Source organism: Dromaius novaehollandiae, chromosome W (genome assembly GCF_036370855.1).
Source record: "Dromaius novaehollandiae isolate bDroNov1 chromosome W, bDroNov1.hap1, whole genome shotgun sequence".
In the NCBI taxonomy this organism is placed as follows: domain Eukaryota; kingdom Metazoa; phylum Chordata; class Aves; order Casuariiformes; family Dromaiidae; genus Dromaius; species Dromaius novaehollandiae.
This window is the reverse complement of record NC_088130.1, coordinates 11,298,197-11,317,368: the sequence shown is the minus strand read 5'-3', so window position 1 is coordinate 11,317,368 and position 19,172 is coordinate 11,298,197. Positions and strand designations below refer to the sequence as shown.

General features: G+C 34.5%; 1 protein-coding gene across 2 annotated transcripts in view; it reads left to right on the top strand.

The window, feature by feature from the left end:
• The window catches only part of LOC112983242 (intermembrane lipid transfer protein VPS13A), a 157,469-nt gene that overhangs the window by 123,311 nt on the left and 14,986 nt on the right, over positions 1-19,172 (top strand). Inside the window, exons 53-69 of one of the 2 annotated variants that reach the window (XM_064500302.1) lie at positions 536-665; positions 2,568-2,803; positions 4,725-4,878; positions 5,709-5,855; positions 6,457-6,538; positions 8,027-8,096; positions 8,612-8,717; positions 10,177-10,290; positions 10,854-10,999; positions 11,104-11,185; positions 12,430-12,543; positions 12,944-13,019; positions 13,136-13,299; positions 13,647-13,692; positions 13,978-14,101; positions 14,478-14,592; positions 16,239-18,362. In XM_064500302.1, coding sequence (XP_064356372.1) covers positions 536-665; positions 2,568-2,803; positions 4,725-4,878; positions 5,709-5,855; positions 6,457-6,538; positions 8,027-8,096; positions 8,612-8,717; positions 10,177-10,290; positions 10,854-10,999; positions 11,104-11,185; positions 12,430-12,543; positions 12,944-13,019; positions 13,136-13,299; positions 13,647-13,692; positions 13,978-14,101; positions 14,478-14,592; positions 16,239-16,352 — 2,020 coding nt within the window. In that variant the 3' untranslated portion in view covers positions 16,353-18,362. Of the gene's footprint in view, positions 1-535; positions 666-2,567; positions 2,804-4,724; positions 4,879-5,708; positions 5,856-6,456; positions 6,539-8,026; positions 8,097-8,611; positions 8,718-10,176; positions 10,291-10,853; positions 11,000-11,103; positions 11,186-12,429; positions 12,544-12,943; positions 13,020-13,135; positions 13,300-13,646; positions 13,693-13,977; positions 14,102-14,477; positions 14,593-16,238; positions 18,363-19,172 lie in introns of those variants that run through there. The other variant, XM_064500301.1, reaches the window with a different exon arrangement.

Here is a 19,172-nt window from a genome sequence, read left to right as displayed (position 1 = left end):
TAGAAGATAGTCTGCCGGGTTTTTTTTACCTGTATCAAGATGGAGTAGTGTTTAAAATCTGTCTGGAAATATCCACTGTATCCAGATACTAAACACTAAATTGTTTTCCCCTCAGCAAGTCACATAGAAGAAACTTATCCTAAACAATGGATTGTGAGCACATTTTTTCCCCTCTAGTAATATTTATGTTAGATAGCAAAACCTGAATTTGCTTTTCAGTTTATAAGCTCCTCTTCCTCTCTTTTTTTCACTGTTTAAGTTTCTCTCTTAATTACAAGCAGGGAAGAAAATGAATATTTAAAAATTTACTGATATGCTGTATTTCTAAAAGTATAACTATATAATATTGTATTTATTACTGTGCTGAAAATGGTTTTGTGCATGTGTTACATACATAATGTTGCTTTAAGTTTTCATTTTCATTAAAATTTATTATGTAAGTGTTCTTGGTTCTTCAACTGAAATGTTAGACTCTGCAAAGTCATTGATATGAAAATAAAATGTCAATGAATATTTTGTATTACTTTTGTTTTAGTTCTCTCTGTGAGTTGGAAGACTGTCTTCAGCCAAATAAGGCTGTGTTGTATACTTGGGCTGACCCAACAGGATCTAGAAAATTGAAATGGAAATGTGGAAAGAGAACTGAGGAAATTACCCCAAAGGAAGTATGTTTATTATGTAGAGCTCCTTTTAATGCTGGCTATTTTTTCTCCTCTTATGCATCCGATGGAGGTGGTTTCCCCCCACCAATACTTTGTTAATGATCTAAGTGTTTTTCTGCCACAGGCAGTACAATACAGATTCATTCAAATGTCAGTAAAGATGACTGTTACATAGATACGTTTTCGAAAGCCAAGAATATTAGTTTGCCTAGTGACATTTATGCTGCCTCTACTTCCTTTTTACTAGCCATATGTGGAATTAGTATGAAAAGACAAGACTACACCTTTTTGTGGCCTTTGATATACAAGATTAGACGAATAGCTAAAATTGCATGTTTTGTGAGTGTTGGCAGTACAGAAAAGCTTTCACCTTCAGAACTTGGTCTTGCTTTGGACCTACTTAAATTCCATGGTAGTTGTCAGGGTGAAAACAAAAACCCTAATTCACTTGAATCAGGCCTGTTAGTTTGCTTTTCAAGGTTCATCTTCTACTACAGTTTTGTCTGCTCCTTGAGAAATGATTTGATACAAACTGAGGTGCTGTAGAATAAGTGGGTGCAGAATATGCTGACCTGTGCAGCCTTGTCTTAGTGATCTTAAGATCATTGTAGCTAATGTGCTTCTGCCATGACTGCTATTTAAAGAAATTCCTTAGTTCTCCTTTACTTTAAAAGGCAAATCCATAGATTTTTTTTTGGTCACTTACTTTATAAGTTTTTGATTCTTTATCTGAAGCAAAGGTAAAGCAAAGGTCCTAGAAACTTCAGTGTTTTTTCCTGTAATTTCTGTAATACTTTCCTGTGATAAAGAGCCAAATTAAGTTACTGAGCTGTTTGTGATGGGATGAGCTCGCAAAAAAGCACGGTGTCACTTAAGAGAGAAGAGAAGGGATGGCAGTCTCTTCCTCTTATCCCCCATCATCTCATCATGTCCAGCTACGTGTTTCTGTCTACCCACATGTGCTGGTCATGGTGCTTATCAGAACCTTCTGTGTGCTAGTGCAGCTCACAAAAATGTCAGGAAACAATATAATCAAAAAAAGAGGGTTTTTTTGTTTATTTGGGGGTCTTTTAGTTGGGTGGTTGTTATGTGGGGTTTTGGGGGTTCTGTTTTTTTGGGGTTTTTTTGTTTTTTGTTTTGTTTTGTTTTTTGTTTTTTCCTCCTGAACTGATTGAGTGAAGGATCTGATGAAAGTTAAAGGCTTCTGGGAGCCGGCAATGTGCAGAATTTCCCTTTCGGTGTCAGTGAGCAATTAGCTTGCACATGCAAGTGCCCTCACAGTCTAAACAGTGAAGACTGAGACAGTTGTTAAAAGGCTTTTTGTATTAAAACTGAAGGTAAAATATCAAAAGTTTCATTTGCTTTCAAAAATATGAAAATATTTTAAAATTGTATACTTGAATGTAATTATTGCCATAAAAACCTGCAATATGGCAATGTCCAGGCAAAAAAAAAATTCTAAAAGTAGCATGTTAGATAAAATAGAGATATATTTTTCAAATCTTGCTTTTATGATGTTAATAGAATTTTGAGGGGGATGTTGGGGATTTTTGCCATTTGCTTAACTTATGAAAAAAGCCCTGTATTTTGGTTTTCATCTGTAACTGAGATCAGTATATGTTCTGTATGTATGAAATTCCCTATGTAACAAGTCAATCACCAATCTCAGAGGTGAGGGTTTAACACAGAGCAGTAACAACAGCACTTGCTGGAGCTCATGCCAATAAGCATTATCTTCAGTTCAAAGTGTATGTATGTGTAAAACTTCAAAATTAAAATTTTTATAATTTTCCTGTATTTTTAAAACATTGTCTTCTGTTTGTGTTCACATTGCCAAGACTTTTCCATTTGTTTGCTGGGGTGGAGTGAATAGATGTGTAAAAACTTTTCTTCTCTTGTTTGTAGGACAGAATGGAAATACTCAGCTTGGATAGTAGAAAGATGGTCTATTTAGTGTCATTTTTTGAAGGTTTACAGCGTATTGTCCTAATCACCGAAGATCAGAATGTATTTAAACTGACGTATGAAAGTGTAAAAGCAGAACTGGCAGAACAAGAAATTGTTCTGTCTTTACAAGATGTTGGAATTTCATTGGTTAATAACTACACAAAGCAGGAGGTGTCCTTCATTGGAATTACAAGGTAACACAGTCACTGTGCAGCAGTCTAAAATGTTTAACATCTGGTATTTTCACTAACTGACTTTTGTTTTGGGGAGAAGGGGAGGAGGGAAAAGAAGTCTGGTCAAGGTTATTTAGAATTAAATCATTGTATTTTTCCCATTGTAATGGAAATGCATGCGTTCTGCATTTGGATGGGTATACTCTTGCAGTATATTAAGCGTAACTATGTGCAGCACACTTCCCCAGTCCACTGAAGGGGGTAGTATTTCCTTTCTGTAGTTTGGGGTGATAATGGAGTCATCACTGAGGTCTGCTAGGTGGTTTGTATCAATAGATTTTGGTCTTCAGTCAAAACTTTGATGTGGTAACAGCTTGTAGTTCTTTTTAGTTTTGTCTGGGAAATTATGGAGACACCAAAGATCTAATATTTTGTGTTTCTACTATAACATACCGGAGAGGAGCAGAAAAGAAGCTATACAACCCGTAAGAGGTGTGCGCTATGATGTATTTATACAGGGGCTTTTTTGAATGCTCAAGGGACATTTATACCTCATGGCCATAATACACGTTCTTAGCCATGAGGTTGCTGGGGACAAGGTTTTTCCTGCTGAATAATTTTTCGTACCAGACTGCAAAACAAGCAGAAACTCTAGGTACAAATTATTTGCCTCTATCATTCACAAAGAAAATCCCAATCCTTGCCCTCACTTGAGAAACGGATAACTATCCAAAAAGTGGAAACACTTCACAGTCTCCAGATGTTAAAATAAAAAACTTCCTATATCTTAACAATGAGAGTGAATTGCCCAGATTTAAAGGAATGGTGACAGATTTCACTAAATCAGTGCTTTCTGGAAGTGGTCATCTGTCATCAGGAGACTCTAGCAGTGCCGACTGCCCGATATTGTTTTGTTGTTAATCCCTGAGTGGATGTAAATGTCCTGAAAGCTCTTTCGGAAGATGAGAAATCACTCCTTGGTTACAGTGAAAAAAGTCTGTTATTCCTAATGGTCCCATTTATAAATGTGTTGGTATAAAAAGAATGCAAAAAAGACAGTTTGTATCGAAGTTGATACAGAAGGAAGTTTCACCCAGCTTGTCCTGGGATTACAGCCATACGCTCCATTTTGTTAGTTTTCCCTTTAGTTCACCTTTCTTATGCTGTTCTGCCATTGATGTATCAGTATCTACACGGGTATGATGTCTAGTTGGCTATGTAGTTGTCAGATATGGAATAACTTGTTGATAGAAGAAATTTCTTCCCTCTGTCTGATAGTGGTTGGTTTGTGCCCTATACCATGTATTCCATTTAAATGTAAGGTGAAATCAGACATCAGAGCTTCCCTCAGAAGTGATAGAATTAAGTGGGAAAGAGGCCAATGCCTCTTAAAGAATAGATTTTGGGATATTATAAAGGAAAAAAAAACCCCAGAAACCAGTAGAAGGAAAATGGAAACCAAAAAACACTGTTTAGTGATTCAGACTGAGATAGAGAGTGAAGAAAGTAGCTATCAAAGTGAGGAGCAGTTCAGCAGGCATTTGCTGAATTCTCAATTTCTAGTAAGTTAAACCATCCCAAAATATATGCCAAGGATGCATATTTGAAAGCCTACATTGAGGTCGTAGAGTAATGGACAGCAGTACTGTTGAAACTGAGCTTCTTGACTAAGTATCTTTACATACCTATCTTGATCAAAGTGGGAAGTTGGACAAACTTGCTGTTAACTTTTTTTTGCCTGTATTACATTGGAAAGACTGGTTTCTGTTTAGAACTGAGAAGGCATTGGGCAATTTGGGTCATTTTTACTTACCACAGTAGTGCTTTATGATATGGTTTCTCATTCCATAGTTATGACGTACTAAAAGCCATACTAAAATAGGTAAAGTTTAATTTGACATAGCTAATCCTTTTCTCTTGATCCTTTCTTTTGTTTTCAAAGTTCTGATGTGGTTTGGGAGACAAAACCCAAGAAGAAGTCAAGATGGAGACCTATGAGTGTTAAGCAAACTGATAAGTTAGAACAAGAATTTAAAGATTATAGCGAGCTTACTCCTTCGGAAAATAAGATTATTGAGTTGGAATCAAATGTTTTGGTAATATTGATAGTTCTTACCAATCTATTGTTTGTGTGCATGCATAGGAAAAAGATAACATATCGATTTTGTTGTTTCCCAAAACATTTCCAGTGAAAATTGAGACTGATTTATCCAATCCATTTGAAATCCTTCTTTACCTCTGTCTAGAAAGAATCCATCAAGGTTTGAAAGCTTGCAGGTCATGGGACTAAATATACGCAAAGCTCCAGGAAAGAAACTTTGCGTTTTCTTCATCTCATATACCTGGGGGGGGGGGGGGGGGAAGGGGTTGGTTTTGGTTTTGGTTTTGGTTTTGGTTTATTTGTTTTAACAGAAAGTCTTGTATTTTTCAAATGGCTTGTTATGGGATGATTCAGCTGTGTGATTCAAACACAGAAATATCAAAAACATAATTCCAGAATTTATTCTATGAATTAAACAGTACATTGTGCTCCTAATGCTACTGTTCTTATCTATAGAGCAATTCTAAATATTCCCTAGAATTGTGTTGCAGATAAATTAACATGCACCAATTTGCATCTCAGTCATAGACCTTTAATGTTATACTCCTGTGCCTCTCCTCTAGAAAGCCAAATATAGCAAGCTATAGTCCCTCAAATAATGCAACATACAGATTCATTTTCTAGTTTTGCCTCCATTGGAATTTATGACAAAACTTGATTGATTTAAATAGAGTAAAATTTTGACATCTGACTAAAAAGCTGTAAAAGCCTTACTGTTAAGCTTTCATTACAATGTTAATGAAAAGTGTAAAACTTAAAATATATTATAAAAAAGCAGTCTTTTGAAGCACATAGCATACTTACTTTTCTTTAATGATACAATAGGTGTGTTTAACTCCTAATGGAAGTAACATGAAAATTGAACAGCCAAATGAGATTCCTATCAGAAGAAATTATCTGCCAGCTTTAAAAGTAGAATACAGTTCATCTGCACATCAGAAGTCTTTCAGAATTCAAGTTTACAGGATACAGGTGAGTCTTGTCAAAGAGCAAGGAGTTGCATATAGAAAAAAATGACATTTTTATGGAGGGTTGGTAGGATTAATTTTCAGAAACTTTGGATTTTTTTTGTTTTGAAGTTAATCATAGTCATTGGCTTCTACATCACTGCTTCTCAATCTTTAATGGAAATACTGCCAAATTGCTTGTAAAAAAAACAAACAAAAAAATCACCAACAACAATAAAATAGACACCCAAAAATGTTGAGGAAAAAGCATTTACCATTCATTTTCCATGCTCTTTCCTCAGTGGTCTTTATTTACAACCAACTAAAAATTAGGTAAAATTTGCTGTATTTCATGTGTTCAAGTTTTAAAAAATATATCCTTTGCAAAAATTTTGTGGACCATTTATGACCACAGGTTGGGAGAAGTTTTTCTAGATTATTTAGATTGAATAATTTCATTTTGAAAACAGAGATATTTTGAACCACAGTAGTGTTTTTTTCTGCTTTTGAATTACTTTGGAAATGTTACAGGTAATATATAATTCTTGTGTTTGTCCTACTTTTAAAATATTTCATGACTTGAAAAGCTAATATGCTACACCTTGTCCTGTCCTTACCCTTATTAGATACAAAACCAGATTCCTGGAGCCATATTTCCCTTTGTGTTCTATCCTATTAAACCTCCAAAGTCCATCACCCTGGATTCAGGTTTGTTGTTCTAGTTTAACATAATTTATACTTACAGAATGAAGAGGTGTTTGTTTTTAATGAAGTTTCACCTTGTTAGTTTTATCAGATGAAGGCTGTTTGTTTAAAAGTGTAGGGACTTCCCTGGAAAAGTCCAAATGTTTTAGACCACTGACAGGAGCGCTCTTTAGCTTACTGACTAGAGAGAACACAAATACTAATGTTAGAGAAAATTGCTTCCCCATCTGCACAAAAAAGTTTTAGAGAAATACATCTAAATTGTTAACAATTAGAAAAAAAACCTTTTTCATCCATCAATATCATACCTTTTAAGCACATCTTTTTGACACGCTAATTCAGTGCTCTCCAAGAACATAAGGCCTAAATCAAATTTGGGTCAAGCTTAAATTGGGCTTTTGGCAGTTTCATTCAGACCGGAACAAAAATAAGTGCTGTCTAACATAAGAGAAAAGTTACCTGCTAAAAATGAAAGTCAAACCGTTGCTAGGCTTGATGGCAGCGAATGTGTTGCACAGTTTATTACTTACATTTGGAGTTCAGGGGCAGTGAGGGTTCCAACGCTAAACCTCACTTTTCATATCCAGTTGCCAGATTTTTATCTACTGACCAAAATAAATTGTTCAGTTTATCCTAATCATGTTGTTTATGAAGCTTATTTTTTATTTGCTTGTGTGCAATAGTGACACAGTAACCTGACATACTCCTATCCTCAACTAAGTTACAAAAGAAACTTGTGCCTATGGTAGCCTAAACTTAGGCAGGACATAATTTGCCATCTATTGAGCTTATAAATAGTGCCTCACACAGAAATTATTGTAAGTTTAGGCTTAGTTTTGTTTGTAGCCTTCCAAGTTTTGCACTACTTCGGCAAAGAGCTCAAAGTCAATATAGGATGTGATGAACTGCTGAGCTTTTTTGGAAGGGTTTTCCATTAACTCTCTCGGGGCAAAGTCATTTGGAAGACGACAGTAATGGCAGGAAAGATTCTGGATTGAGGCACAGAATACTGCCTTTATTTTTCTTCAGAAGCTGTTATGACATCAGAGGTTCATCCTGAATATGGTCAATTTTAAACTAGAGTGCATAGCTTTGAAGAAAAATTTTTTAATTTAGCTTTGTTTATTTTTTTTATTTATATTTTTATATCAGTCTTTGAAAATACAAACTTACCCCATGACTACAGAAATTGTATATGACTAAGATTATCAGCACTAATTTGGTTTTAAATGAAAAATGATACATTTTTCAGAGATAAATAAGTGACATAGAATTTTATTGATCCATTTCATTCTTGTCTTCCTCTTCCTGTCTGTTCCTGCTCTTTTCCCTGATTTAGTTGTTTGCCAGTCACATCCATTATATAATCCTACTTCATAGGATTGAAAAAATCCTGAACATGTATGGCTTTTTCATATTAAAAGCATGAATTTATATATATATATCATATAAAAATCTGTGCTGATCTCTCTTTATTTTACAACTTCATAGCACCAAAACCATTTACTGATGTCAGTATTGTTATGAGAACTGCAGGACATTCACAAATATCTCACATTAAGTAAGTATTTTAACATATTCCATCTCTTTTGCCATTGATCATTTTTATTCAGGCTTTAAAATTAAAATTAAAGTAGGGGCAAATATAAGGGAAGATAATTTTACACCAATTCATTCTAGGAAAGAAGAGAGCACTTCAAAAAGAGAGGCAAAAGCTTAGCCGCATTTATTATCCACATGATTGCAGAGTAAAGCAAGCATTTTTAAGGATTTTTAATGCAGATTTTTACTCTTTTTAATTTGGAAAGTAAACTATATTTAACAATGCTATTCACAGCGTTAAATGCTGCTATTTCAATAAAATAGTTCTGGTTGCAGGACATATGTTTACCTTATACCACTTTCTTTTGACCAAAAATGGTGATTCCGAAAAATAAAAAATAAATAAAATAATAATGTAAGTATCTGAAGTTAATGAGCAAAATAAATACCCCAGCTCATTGTACTTTGTAATTTAAAGCTTTACATTTTTTCATAAAATAGTTTTTTCGTTTGTTCGGTTTTTGTCATACACAGGTACTTTAAGGTACTGATTCAGGAGATGGATCTCAGAATAGACCTTGGATTCCTGTATGCATTGGTTGAATTCTTTACACAGACCGATGTGCCCAGTGACCAAGAGGTAGAAACCTTCTGTTGTTTAAAGATTAATAGATTTAAATTTGTAATTTTTTAAACTGTATTCAAAAACAGAACCAAAAAAAAAAAACCCAACTTGTTCTTGTATGTCAATAGCGTTGGCTGAGTGTTGTATTTGGGAGTAATAGGAAACTATGGGGTTTTTAAGAGATACTGTTGTCTGAGGCAAATAGTAAACTCTCCTTTATCCTCATCTTGGCATGATAAATAAAGAGGCTTCAAAACCTTACAAAAAGAATGAAAGTAATGCTGTTGTAGTCTGTATGCAGTCTTTACAATACCTTGCTGTTTCTGTTAAAGAGTCAGAACAGGAAAGGAGTGAAAATAATACTCTCTTCTTGAGCCTGCCAAAAAATATCTAGAAAAAACTTGATCAGAAAAGGACTAATAAACATATTGGCCCATCAGAGCAAGAGGAGTGGGGAGAGGTGTTGATCAGGAGGAGAAAGTTTGTTCAGTAATTTTACACAAGATTGCAAAATTGGTAGAAGATACAATTGAAATGTTGATACCAAGCAATACTGGGAGGAGAGGGCAGTGGGAGAGAACTGGGTTATCCTGCAGGGAGAATGAGAGGAATTTGTACATAGGAAAAGTAGAAATTAGATAAAATGTAATAGCATGGAGTGCACGGTGGTCTCCTTGGGCAAGAAAGACTTCAGACAAAAGCTAAAGGTGACAGAGGAGGTGGAGGGTCTTGGATTTGCCAAGGAACCTGAGCCAACAAAGTGATATGCTGTATAGATATAATGCAGTTCTGAAGGGAATTGGACAAGCTGTTTTTACTAAGAATACTGAAATTTGAGTTTCAATACATGAGGCAATGGTGAGATATTATTTAGCAGAATGTGTGCCATTGTTTTTGTCTGTATTTAAAAAAAAAAAGTGCTTCTAGTAAAAAATGAACCAGAAAAACCTGCATAGAAGATCTGCCTGGATGAATAGAGATAAAAGGTTCTTTCTGAAAGGACATTAGAAGGTATTATCTTGTTATGCCAAGCAAAACTCTCTTTGTTTAACAAAAAATAGTCTCTCGTCTAGCTTTTGGTATTTAAAGATCTACTCTCTATAGTGTATGCTCAAAAGTGTGGGTCTATATGTTATTTGACCCAGATTTGATAAAAATTGCCTAAACATGTACTGAAAAAAATGTGAAATTTGAACTTTGATAAAAATAAAGGGTTTTTTTACTTTGAAATATATATGGTTTGGATTTTCTTTTTTTTATATATTTCTTTTTCTTCATACAAAGAAAGGCAGCAAAAGTTAGTTACATGTTTAAAAACTCTAGTTTAAAATTCTTGTAAAACTTTAACTCTTTAATTAAAAAGCTAAAAATCACTAGAGTGATATTAGTGAATTTATTGCACCTCAGTGGCATATTGTGAAGTTTTATATACTCTAAACGTGCAAGGAATATTTTTTTGAAAATGTTTTCACAGCTGGAACTTTTCAAAAAGGATGTAGAATCTCTTCAAGAAGAACTAATGAGTGTGTCATCAATGGATACATCACAAATCAGCTTGTATGAATACTTTCATATCTCTCCAATAAAGGTATTCCTTCTTCACAGTATAGCCTGTGCTTGCTGTCTAAATGGAAGGTTTTTTGTCTCCTACAGAATAGTAGGAACAGAAAAGTGAAGAATTGTAGGGGAGTTCAAAAATAGAAAAAGAAAAGCCGTAGAGAAAGTGCTTTCTTTTTTTTTTATTTGTTCTCTGGACTTTCCTTCTCATTTCTGCTTGGACATTGTGCTTATTATTTTCAGTCTGCTGTGCTTTTGGGTATTAGTTATAGAAATAAATATTAGTTTGGAAACAAGATAAAGACCTAAATTATAACTAAAAGATTCTGGAGACTTCATTGAAAAATATGGGTAAGCAGTTCCTAGTTCCTCTTTTCTTAAAAATAATTGTAGTTATTCAGTTTGAATTCCAGTATCTTTTTCGTCACCTTAAATGGTGTATTTGTATTCTCAATATGTATTCAGTCTGATTTCAATCAAGGTTAGAAATGCCATATCTCAATTTTTAAATCTTCTAACAAGATTATAAAAATAGAAATATGATGCTTCTAATAGACATTCATATTATTTTCCAATCTTGTTTTTATCCTTCAGTTACACTTAAGCTTTTCACTTAGTACGGGTGGAGAAGACAGTAACAAAGAAGAAAGAAAGAATGAATTGATACCACTTCAGTCCTTGAATCTCTTGCTGAAGAGTATAGGTGCCACACTCACGGATGTACAAGATGTTGTCTTTAAGTAGGTTGAAAAGATAATTGTAAGGATAAATTCTGAAGATTACATCAATCTTACCTATGTTAGGTTTTGTTTTGCTCTGAATAAGATGCATACCTTTTTTTCAGGTTGGCATTCTTTGAACTCAACTATCACTTCTGTACTACACAACAATTGCAATCAGCAGTTATAAGGCATTATTCAAAACAGGTTGGAATAAATAAATTTCACTTCTTCAGTAAATATCTATGTTTTAAGTGTGTGTGTTACTATGTGCTTTTAGTTCTATGAAAATATGTAAAATAACTTTCAGCCTTGTATATTTGTATACATCATAGGAACAAGCCATTGACTTAAATTATGATCCACTAATTATAAAGAGGAGCTCATTTTAAAATGAGAATAAGCAACTTATGTTTCCTCTCTTAATACATCCTTTTTTAATGTAGCCAATTTAAATACTTCCTGGAAATGACTTAAATATCAACTACTCTTTGAATTCTCCTCACCATTTTGGCGGGATGTTGTTTGTGACAAAGAAAAGCATTTTTGAATAAATGAGACATCCAGCTTACATGAAACTGTTGTTCATTAGCTGAATCCTATTGCCTTTATTCTGGGAACAAGTAACTGCATCATTTCTAAATTATTACTAGAGGAAAAATGGCACGGGTAACAAAACAACTTATGGAGTGGACAGTGGAAGCAAAGACAATGCAATTCTGATAAAGCAGAATTTGTATCAAACCAGGAATGCTTTCTCTCAGACTCCAGTAGCATCAGAATTATCTCTTTGACCTGTAGGTACTGCTGGGTCCCAACATTTTGAGGAGAAATACCAGTAGACACATTATTGCAAAAAAAAAAAAAAAAAGAGTCATTAATATTAAGGCGTTCTTAGGATGTATTTATTTTGCACTCTACCGACTTTAAAGGAGAAAAATCCTGTTTTAATTGGGGAATGAGTTGTCTATCATTCTCTTGGTCCTTCTATACAAAGAGAAGGTTGGAAACCTCCTAGGAGATGCTTGGCCTTTTTTTAAATCCAGTTCTCCTTCATGTAGATGTAGTTGTAACATCTCTCAATCACAATCAACAAAATTTCCCCTCAGCATATGGAAGCAGACCAAATTTTGTCCAGTAGCCGTGCAGTGTGAGAGAAATCTGGCTAATGTGCTTGTTTTGTAAAATCTCAGGAGCGTTAACCTCAGTTATTTGTGACTGCTTGTAAGAAGTAGAGTTTCTTTGGCTGACTTTATTGTGCACTTCTATGATTTACTCACTGTAAAATTCTTTTTAATGTAACTATTTCTACTCTTTTGAATTATAGAGTTTTTGATATTAAACTTATCTTACTAATCTTTTTCATCTGAGTATACTGTTTTGAGTATGCTGTTTGCTTTACTCGTAATGTAATTTCTGCAATATTTTACTCAAAAATAATTTTATTTTAGGCTATTAAACAAATGTACGTTCTTATTCTTGGCCTTGATGTCTTGGGTAATCCATTTGGATTCATAAGAGGCCTCTCTGAAGGAGTAGAAGCATTCTTCTATGAACCTTATCAGGTAAAAATTTCTACTGACTGCATATGAAATATAGCACAAATTATTACATATGGATTCTATTGAAAATGTGGATATATATATTAATAATTTTTTTGTCTTAAATTTAGATTTATAATTGAAAATTCTTAATGAAAGTGCCAGGAAATGTTACTAGAAAATTCAAATGAGATAAAAAAGAGAGAATAGTCTGTTACGTCTACTTCACAAAAGACTGTTCCTTATGTTCCTTACTTCTCAGTAGGTCTGTTTTTTGCATTTGTCTTTAAGCAGAATTCAGAGAATGAATTAGTATTTAAAAATAATTCTCATTCTCTGTGTGTGTGTGTGTGTGTGTGTGTGTATGTGTACATAATATATATGTCTGTAAACATATTATTTATAACTTAAATGCATTTTTCAGGGAGCCATCCAGGGTCCTGAAGAATTTATAGAAGGAATGGCACTAGGACTTAAAGCACTAGTAGGGGGAGCTGTAGGTAAGTTTCAGTGTTATTACAGTAGTATACTTAATAGTGAATACAAAGAGAGCAATATAACAGAGTATTTATAGATTGCATTGACATTTTACTTAGAATCTTTCATTTTCTCTTAGGTGGATTAGCTGGTGCTGCTTCGAGAATCACTGGTGCTATGGCAAAAGGAGTAGCTGCAATAACTATGGATGAGGATTACCAGCAGAAAAGGAGAGAAGCTATGAATAGACAGCCCACTGGTCTAAGAGAGGGTATCACTCGTGGAGGGAAAGGATTAGTTTCTGTAAGGAGAAAAAAAAATGATTAATAGATTTTATCCAAGCAAGAGTAATATACATATAGACTGCCATAATTACCACAGAGTTGCACCTCTTTATTTTAATCCTATTCTTGCAAATATATTCCCACAACGGAGTGGTAGTTTTAAAGAAAAATGTATGAGAATTGGAGAGAAGGGAGGAACTATGAATCAGGTACCTCTAATTCTTTTAACCTGTGGTGGATTTTATAATACTTCAAAGCATATACTTTGAGGTTGTTCACCTTTGAAGTAATAAGAAAAATGTAATAATGTGTGAAAAATATAATCTGAAGACATACATGTTATATCTCCCTCATTTCTCTTTGTAGGGTTTTGTCAGTGGTATAACAGGAATAGTTACAAAACCAATAAGAGGTAAGTGCAGGTCTTCCGATGTGTTAACTGTGTTCATATGATCTTAAATTCTTAATATTTGATGAGAGGGGTTATAAATCTGAGAGCTGTAGAACTTCATATCAAGATTTTATATTCTTATTGACTTATAATTTAGGTGTTATTGATGCTGAACTTTGTATGGAGGAGACTATGTACTTACATATCTAATTAGATAATTATGTATTAATTACATTTGCTAAGATTATAGTAGTAAGAAAAAAGTCAAAATGTTTTATGATGACTTGCTGCTTTTAAATCTTTTAGGAGCCCAGAAAGAAGGAGCAGCTGGCTTTTTCAAAGGTGTTGGAAAAGGTTTAGTGGGAGCAGTAGCTAGGCCTACTGGAGGAATCATAGACATGGCAAGCAGCACATTTCAGGGCATTAAAAAGTAAGTAAAATAAGTATGAAGACTGGCACATTGTGTGAAATAGAATAGTAGGAGTACATTGTCTTTGTATCACTTGTGTGAGAAATTTTTATTCAAACACTAAATTAATGTTGCAGCCATGTGTTGCCCTCTGCCATCTAGTTTTCTAATAATCATTCTCTGAATGAGATTGCATTTCTGAGTTAAATCTTTTACTGTTTCATAGAATATTTCCTGGGTGTGTATTCATATACCAAAATACGTATATAGGTGTCACTTTACTAGTACTTGACTTTAATTTGTATTTAAAATAATTTTTGACCTTTGCTAAATATTATAGTTTAAAAGTTTTAGGAGAGATATGGTATGTATTTTAAATTTGCTACTTTATTCTCAGAGTTACAGATTCATCAGAAGATGTGATAAGCCTGCGCCCACCTCGCTTCTTTGGTGAAGATGGAGTTATTAGACCTTACAGATTAAGAGATGGAACCGGAAGTCAAATGTTACAGGTGAAGAAACTGAAAGATAACTTGGCATAAAATTTAACTCATCATATATTGAAATAAATATTTTACAGAATTACCTTTTTTTTTTTTTTTTACCCCCCACCCTCCATTCCTTACCAAGTAACTCAGTGGTCAAGAAAGTGCCATTTAGTTTCTTAAAGAAATATGGCCACTTCGATTTAGTTTCTGTGATAAGACTTTTGGGAAAGACACCATATTTATACCAACATATCTGTAGAGCTTTGTGCAAGACGCAGAGCAATTTAAAAGTAGAAAAAGATTTATATGATTCTTTAACCTTTTATGTTTGATAAAACAGTTGATAGACACAAAGATACATTTTTCAATAATTTTATAATATACATTTTAAGCACAGTTTTTATCTCAGTTTTTTGTAAAACATACCATTTCAAACATATTTAAAATAGTTGTATTTATATCATAGTATAGCCATTGAAAGGATGTGAAAATTCTTGAAGTGGAATAGTGTTTGTATCGAGAACGTCCTGAGCAGCTTTTAATTTGAATAATTACTCTTTAATAATTCAGCTGCTATTCAAGCATATTTGAAAATTGACCACAACTCAGTTGTCAACAACTGAACTTGTTCCACTCAAGTGGAAATAATTTCAACTGTTACAGAGTTTATAGCTTCTGTTTTTTCTTTGATATAAATAAAACGGCATTTTATAGAAAATAAAGATGCAAATAGTGACTAGCTGGATGAAAACTAGAGATGTAAAAAGAATAGACCTTTTTAAATACACATTGAACAATTTAATTTACCAGTGTGCCAGGGAAATGTTGGAGAAGTCATACAAAAATAAGAAATTTTTTGAAGCATCAAAACTCATGCTGGAGAATTTCATAAGAATTAAGTAGCTGTTGCAGAGGATTATAGACTGTTTTGAGAATTGTCATGGTTGTTTCGTGTCCAGTTCCAATCTGGTTGTTTCTGTTCCTTCTGAAGCTCATTAGTGTGTCTTCTGCTTTCTGCTAGGAGAGGATCGTCCAGTTTGTGGTTTCTAAACTATGTTTATGTCATGCCTTTAACTGACAGTCTAGCTCAGTAAACTGTGAAAGATCTATAATAATAAGCAGTACGCCTGTGCCTTTCCCTGAGGTAGCTTTTCCCTGTGGTTTCTAATATAAAGAGCACAGTTAAAAGGTGCTGCCAATGTGTCCCGATCCAATATCGGGGGGGTTTCGTTACGATCCCAAGGACGAGATTAAGACGCTAAAACCGGTCAAATATCGTACAACCTTTTAACTTTATTTTCCACGAAGTGGGGAGAAAAGGTGGGGGGAAGGCGAAGGGGAGGCGAAGGGAAGAGGGGAACAGAACAAGGGTAAGGGGAAAAGATAGAGAAAGTTGGAAAAGGAGAGCAGCTAGCTACCACCACTCCGAGGCCGATGATGTTCCGCTGACTCCGCTCGAATCACAGCTCAAGCTGGGTGCCTCCGACGAGGGACGAGGGACCCCAAACAAAGAAATCCCTGGGCAATTATAGCTTTTTCAAATTGTTTTCCCACCCCTCACGCGGTAGTTCAGACCAATAGTAATATTTGGGTCTGGGGTCTCCTGCTCCTTATTGGGTCTCATCACTGTCCCTAGGTAGGCCGTTTACTGTTGCCGTTTCTGCTGACAGGTGTGTCTCCGTTCTTGGGTCCAGCCATTAGCTCTCAAGGTCCTGACAAAGAAGGTGGTAACTCCAGCAATTAGCACCGTTTCAGCAGTGCACAGGAACGCAAACTGCTGGTAACTCCCTTATCCTTCCCGCCTGCGCCAGCTCTGGGGCCCTTTCTCACTGTACTAGGGAGTGCGGCCTAAGGCTCCAGCAAATTCAGCCACTCATGCCAAGCACGTTTTATAGAAGTTGTGCTAAAAACGGACAATAATTTACAGTCCAGATCCCAGAGTCTCTGCCCGATTGCGGTCTCGTTCAGTGCAGGCTCGGTGTGTCCCAGGTGGTTGCAGGGAGACCATCTCGGGGGTCGCAGCAGCCCAGTCCTGTTTCCGCCAGGGACAGATGGCTTGTTCGGGGTTGTGGCCTGCCTGCACCCCATGCACCAAGAAATGTTTAAGGCAAAAGTTCACTCATCTGTCCGCCACATAATGAACACTTAACTGCTGATCTTTCTCTTTTTTCTGGTAAGAAAATGGATTCCAAAACATCCCCTTTTCTGTTTAAAGGTGTAGCATGAAACCTGAATGCTAGCAAGCCAACAAGTTCAGATCTAAAAGGTGCAAGCTTTTAGAGTCTGTAATGACTTTGCATTGGTTTTGCTTCTTAATTTTGCACAGGTTCGCATTTGGCGATCTGGCGATCTTTTCTTTTTTTTCTTTTCTTGTTTTGAAAAACATGAAGAACGTTCTGCAAGCACTGACAGATGTACCTTTAAAATACATGGTTCTAATTTTTCTGCTATTGTGTGGATGAGTACCACCACCTACAATTTTCCAACTTGAAAAGCATAAAGAATAAGGAATAACTGTAATTTTGGGATGGCAGCCAGCATTTGGAAGTAGTTAAAGTTGAAAAATGATATGTTTCATATTAGTTTTCATTGTTGGCAGTTCTCAATAAAATTGTTCTTGAAGAAAAGTTTTGAGAACTTCAAACAAGGGTGGTAATTCTCACTGTAGACAGTCAAATCAGAAAACAACAAATTATGTAATTTTTTTTACAGGTGTTAATTTCTGGTATAGTATCTTTGACGTCTTAATCTTACCGCTTCTGAAGCGTATAAATGTTTTTGGTACTTAATGTTTTTGGTTCTAGAGATGTTTCTCTCACTTGCATGAGACTCAAAGTATTACATGTCCCTTATCTGAAGTAGTTATTACTAGCATAGTATTTTCTTACGGAAAAATAAGAATAGTTTGCCCTTATGTATTATTTCTGTGCGCGCAGGTCTGGTGACTGGCCTCCCTGCAGTCACTGTGTTGTAGCACTTTCAACAGCTCCGCGGGTTAGATCTAAGTAAAGCTTCTTTTAGTGACTGCATATGCTGATTAAATAGGATATAGGTGATTTCGTGTGCTTGTACTGTACCCCAAATTAACATGCCACTTCAGAATTAGTTTCTCTTGGGGTTTTTATTTTGCTTTAATCAACTAACTTGCCAGCTCAAACTAATACTTCTGAACTAATACTTCTGCTTTCTTCTTCCCTTATCATGCTTTCAGAAAAGACAGGCCTACAGGGAATGGACTAAGACTCACAATAGTAGTGATGATGATGATAGTTAGGATAATATGGACTGTTACAGATGTACATGGCTTTTGTCATATTCTTTTGACCTTTGAGAATTAAATGTTGCTGCTATAATTCCCACTGAGAAATCAGCATTGTCCGATATTAACCTCATATTTTTAAAATTGTGCAAAAGAAAAATGTGGGCAAATGAAGTATATGATGGCAAGTGCTAGGCAAAGGGACAAAGAATATAATAAAAATAATTATCTTATATAGAGAGTTGAATATTAGATGAAAAAAGTATTTAACAATATAAAGAAATAGTCATACTGTGACTTAGAGTTTATTTCCAGATGCAGTTCTCTTAAGTGTATTTAATCTGTTTTTGCATTTACATAAGTGTTTTACAGTTTTAATCATAATTTGTTAGATGCAATGCCTTTAAATGTGTTTAGTGTAACCTTACTGAGTTGTACTGTCATTCTTGGTATTAAAATGCTGTTTGACTGTTTTATATTCTATTTATTTCATATTTCATAAGTATTTTGTCTGCTTTTCTTTTTTACCAATAAACATGTAAAAACTATATCTAAAAATGGATTCATCTGTTCTGTTCCAACATTGTTCCTCATGTTTCCTGGAACTAGATTATATAAAAACACTAAATGTCCTAGAAAAGTATTTAAAAGATCATATATTTATTTTAAAAAGAACATTTAACTATATTGAATTTTTCATTCATCATTTGTTTTAACATAATTTTTACATGCTCAGTTTCTGTATCATTTGGAATCCTGAGGTGTGTGAAATACAAGTGTTTATTTAGTTATTTCTGATTGTGACTATAAATTACTTGGTTCTTAAATCAATCTTCATTGTCTTCATAAAAACAACAACAACAGAAATCAAAACCCCTCCCCTAAACCAAACCCTATGTAAAAAACATTGACAGCTTGAGAAAATGACAGTACTTTTACCAGGCTCTGCGTGGTAAAACATGTATAACGTGCAAAAGTATTTAGTTTTTAATTAAGCAAGATGGGGGAAAAACAAAATAAAAACACTGAACCACCATAATTCTGTATTATAAACTTTCCTGTATAACTTTACATGTTATTTGTTTAAAAATTATGTGATTTATATTTCTGTATTCACTGGAATGCCTGCATAGTTTTCCTACTTTTTTTGTTTGTTTGTTTTGGTTTTTTGGTTCATTGCTATATTTTTAGACTTGTGTGTTGCTTTCTAGAGAGGTCTTGCAATAAATAGTTATGTATCAATAATTACTGTAAATAAGAGCTCTCCTGCCAGTGTCTGAAGAATTAGAATCACTCGAAAGTGAGTACAGATTAAGAAAGCTTTGAGCAAAAGTGCCTCCAAAAT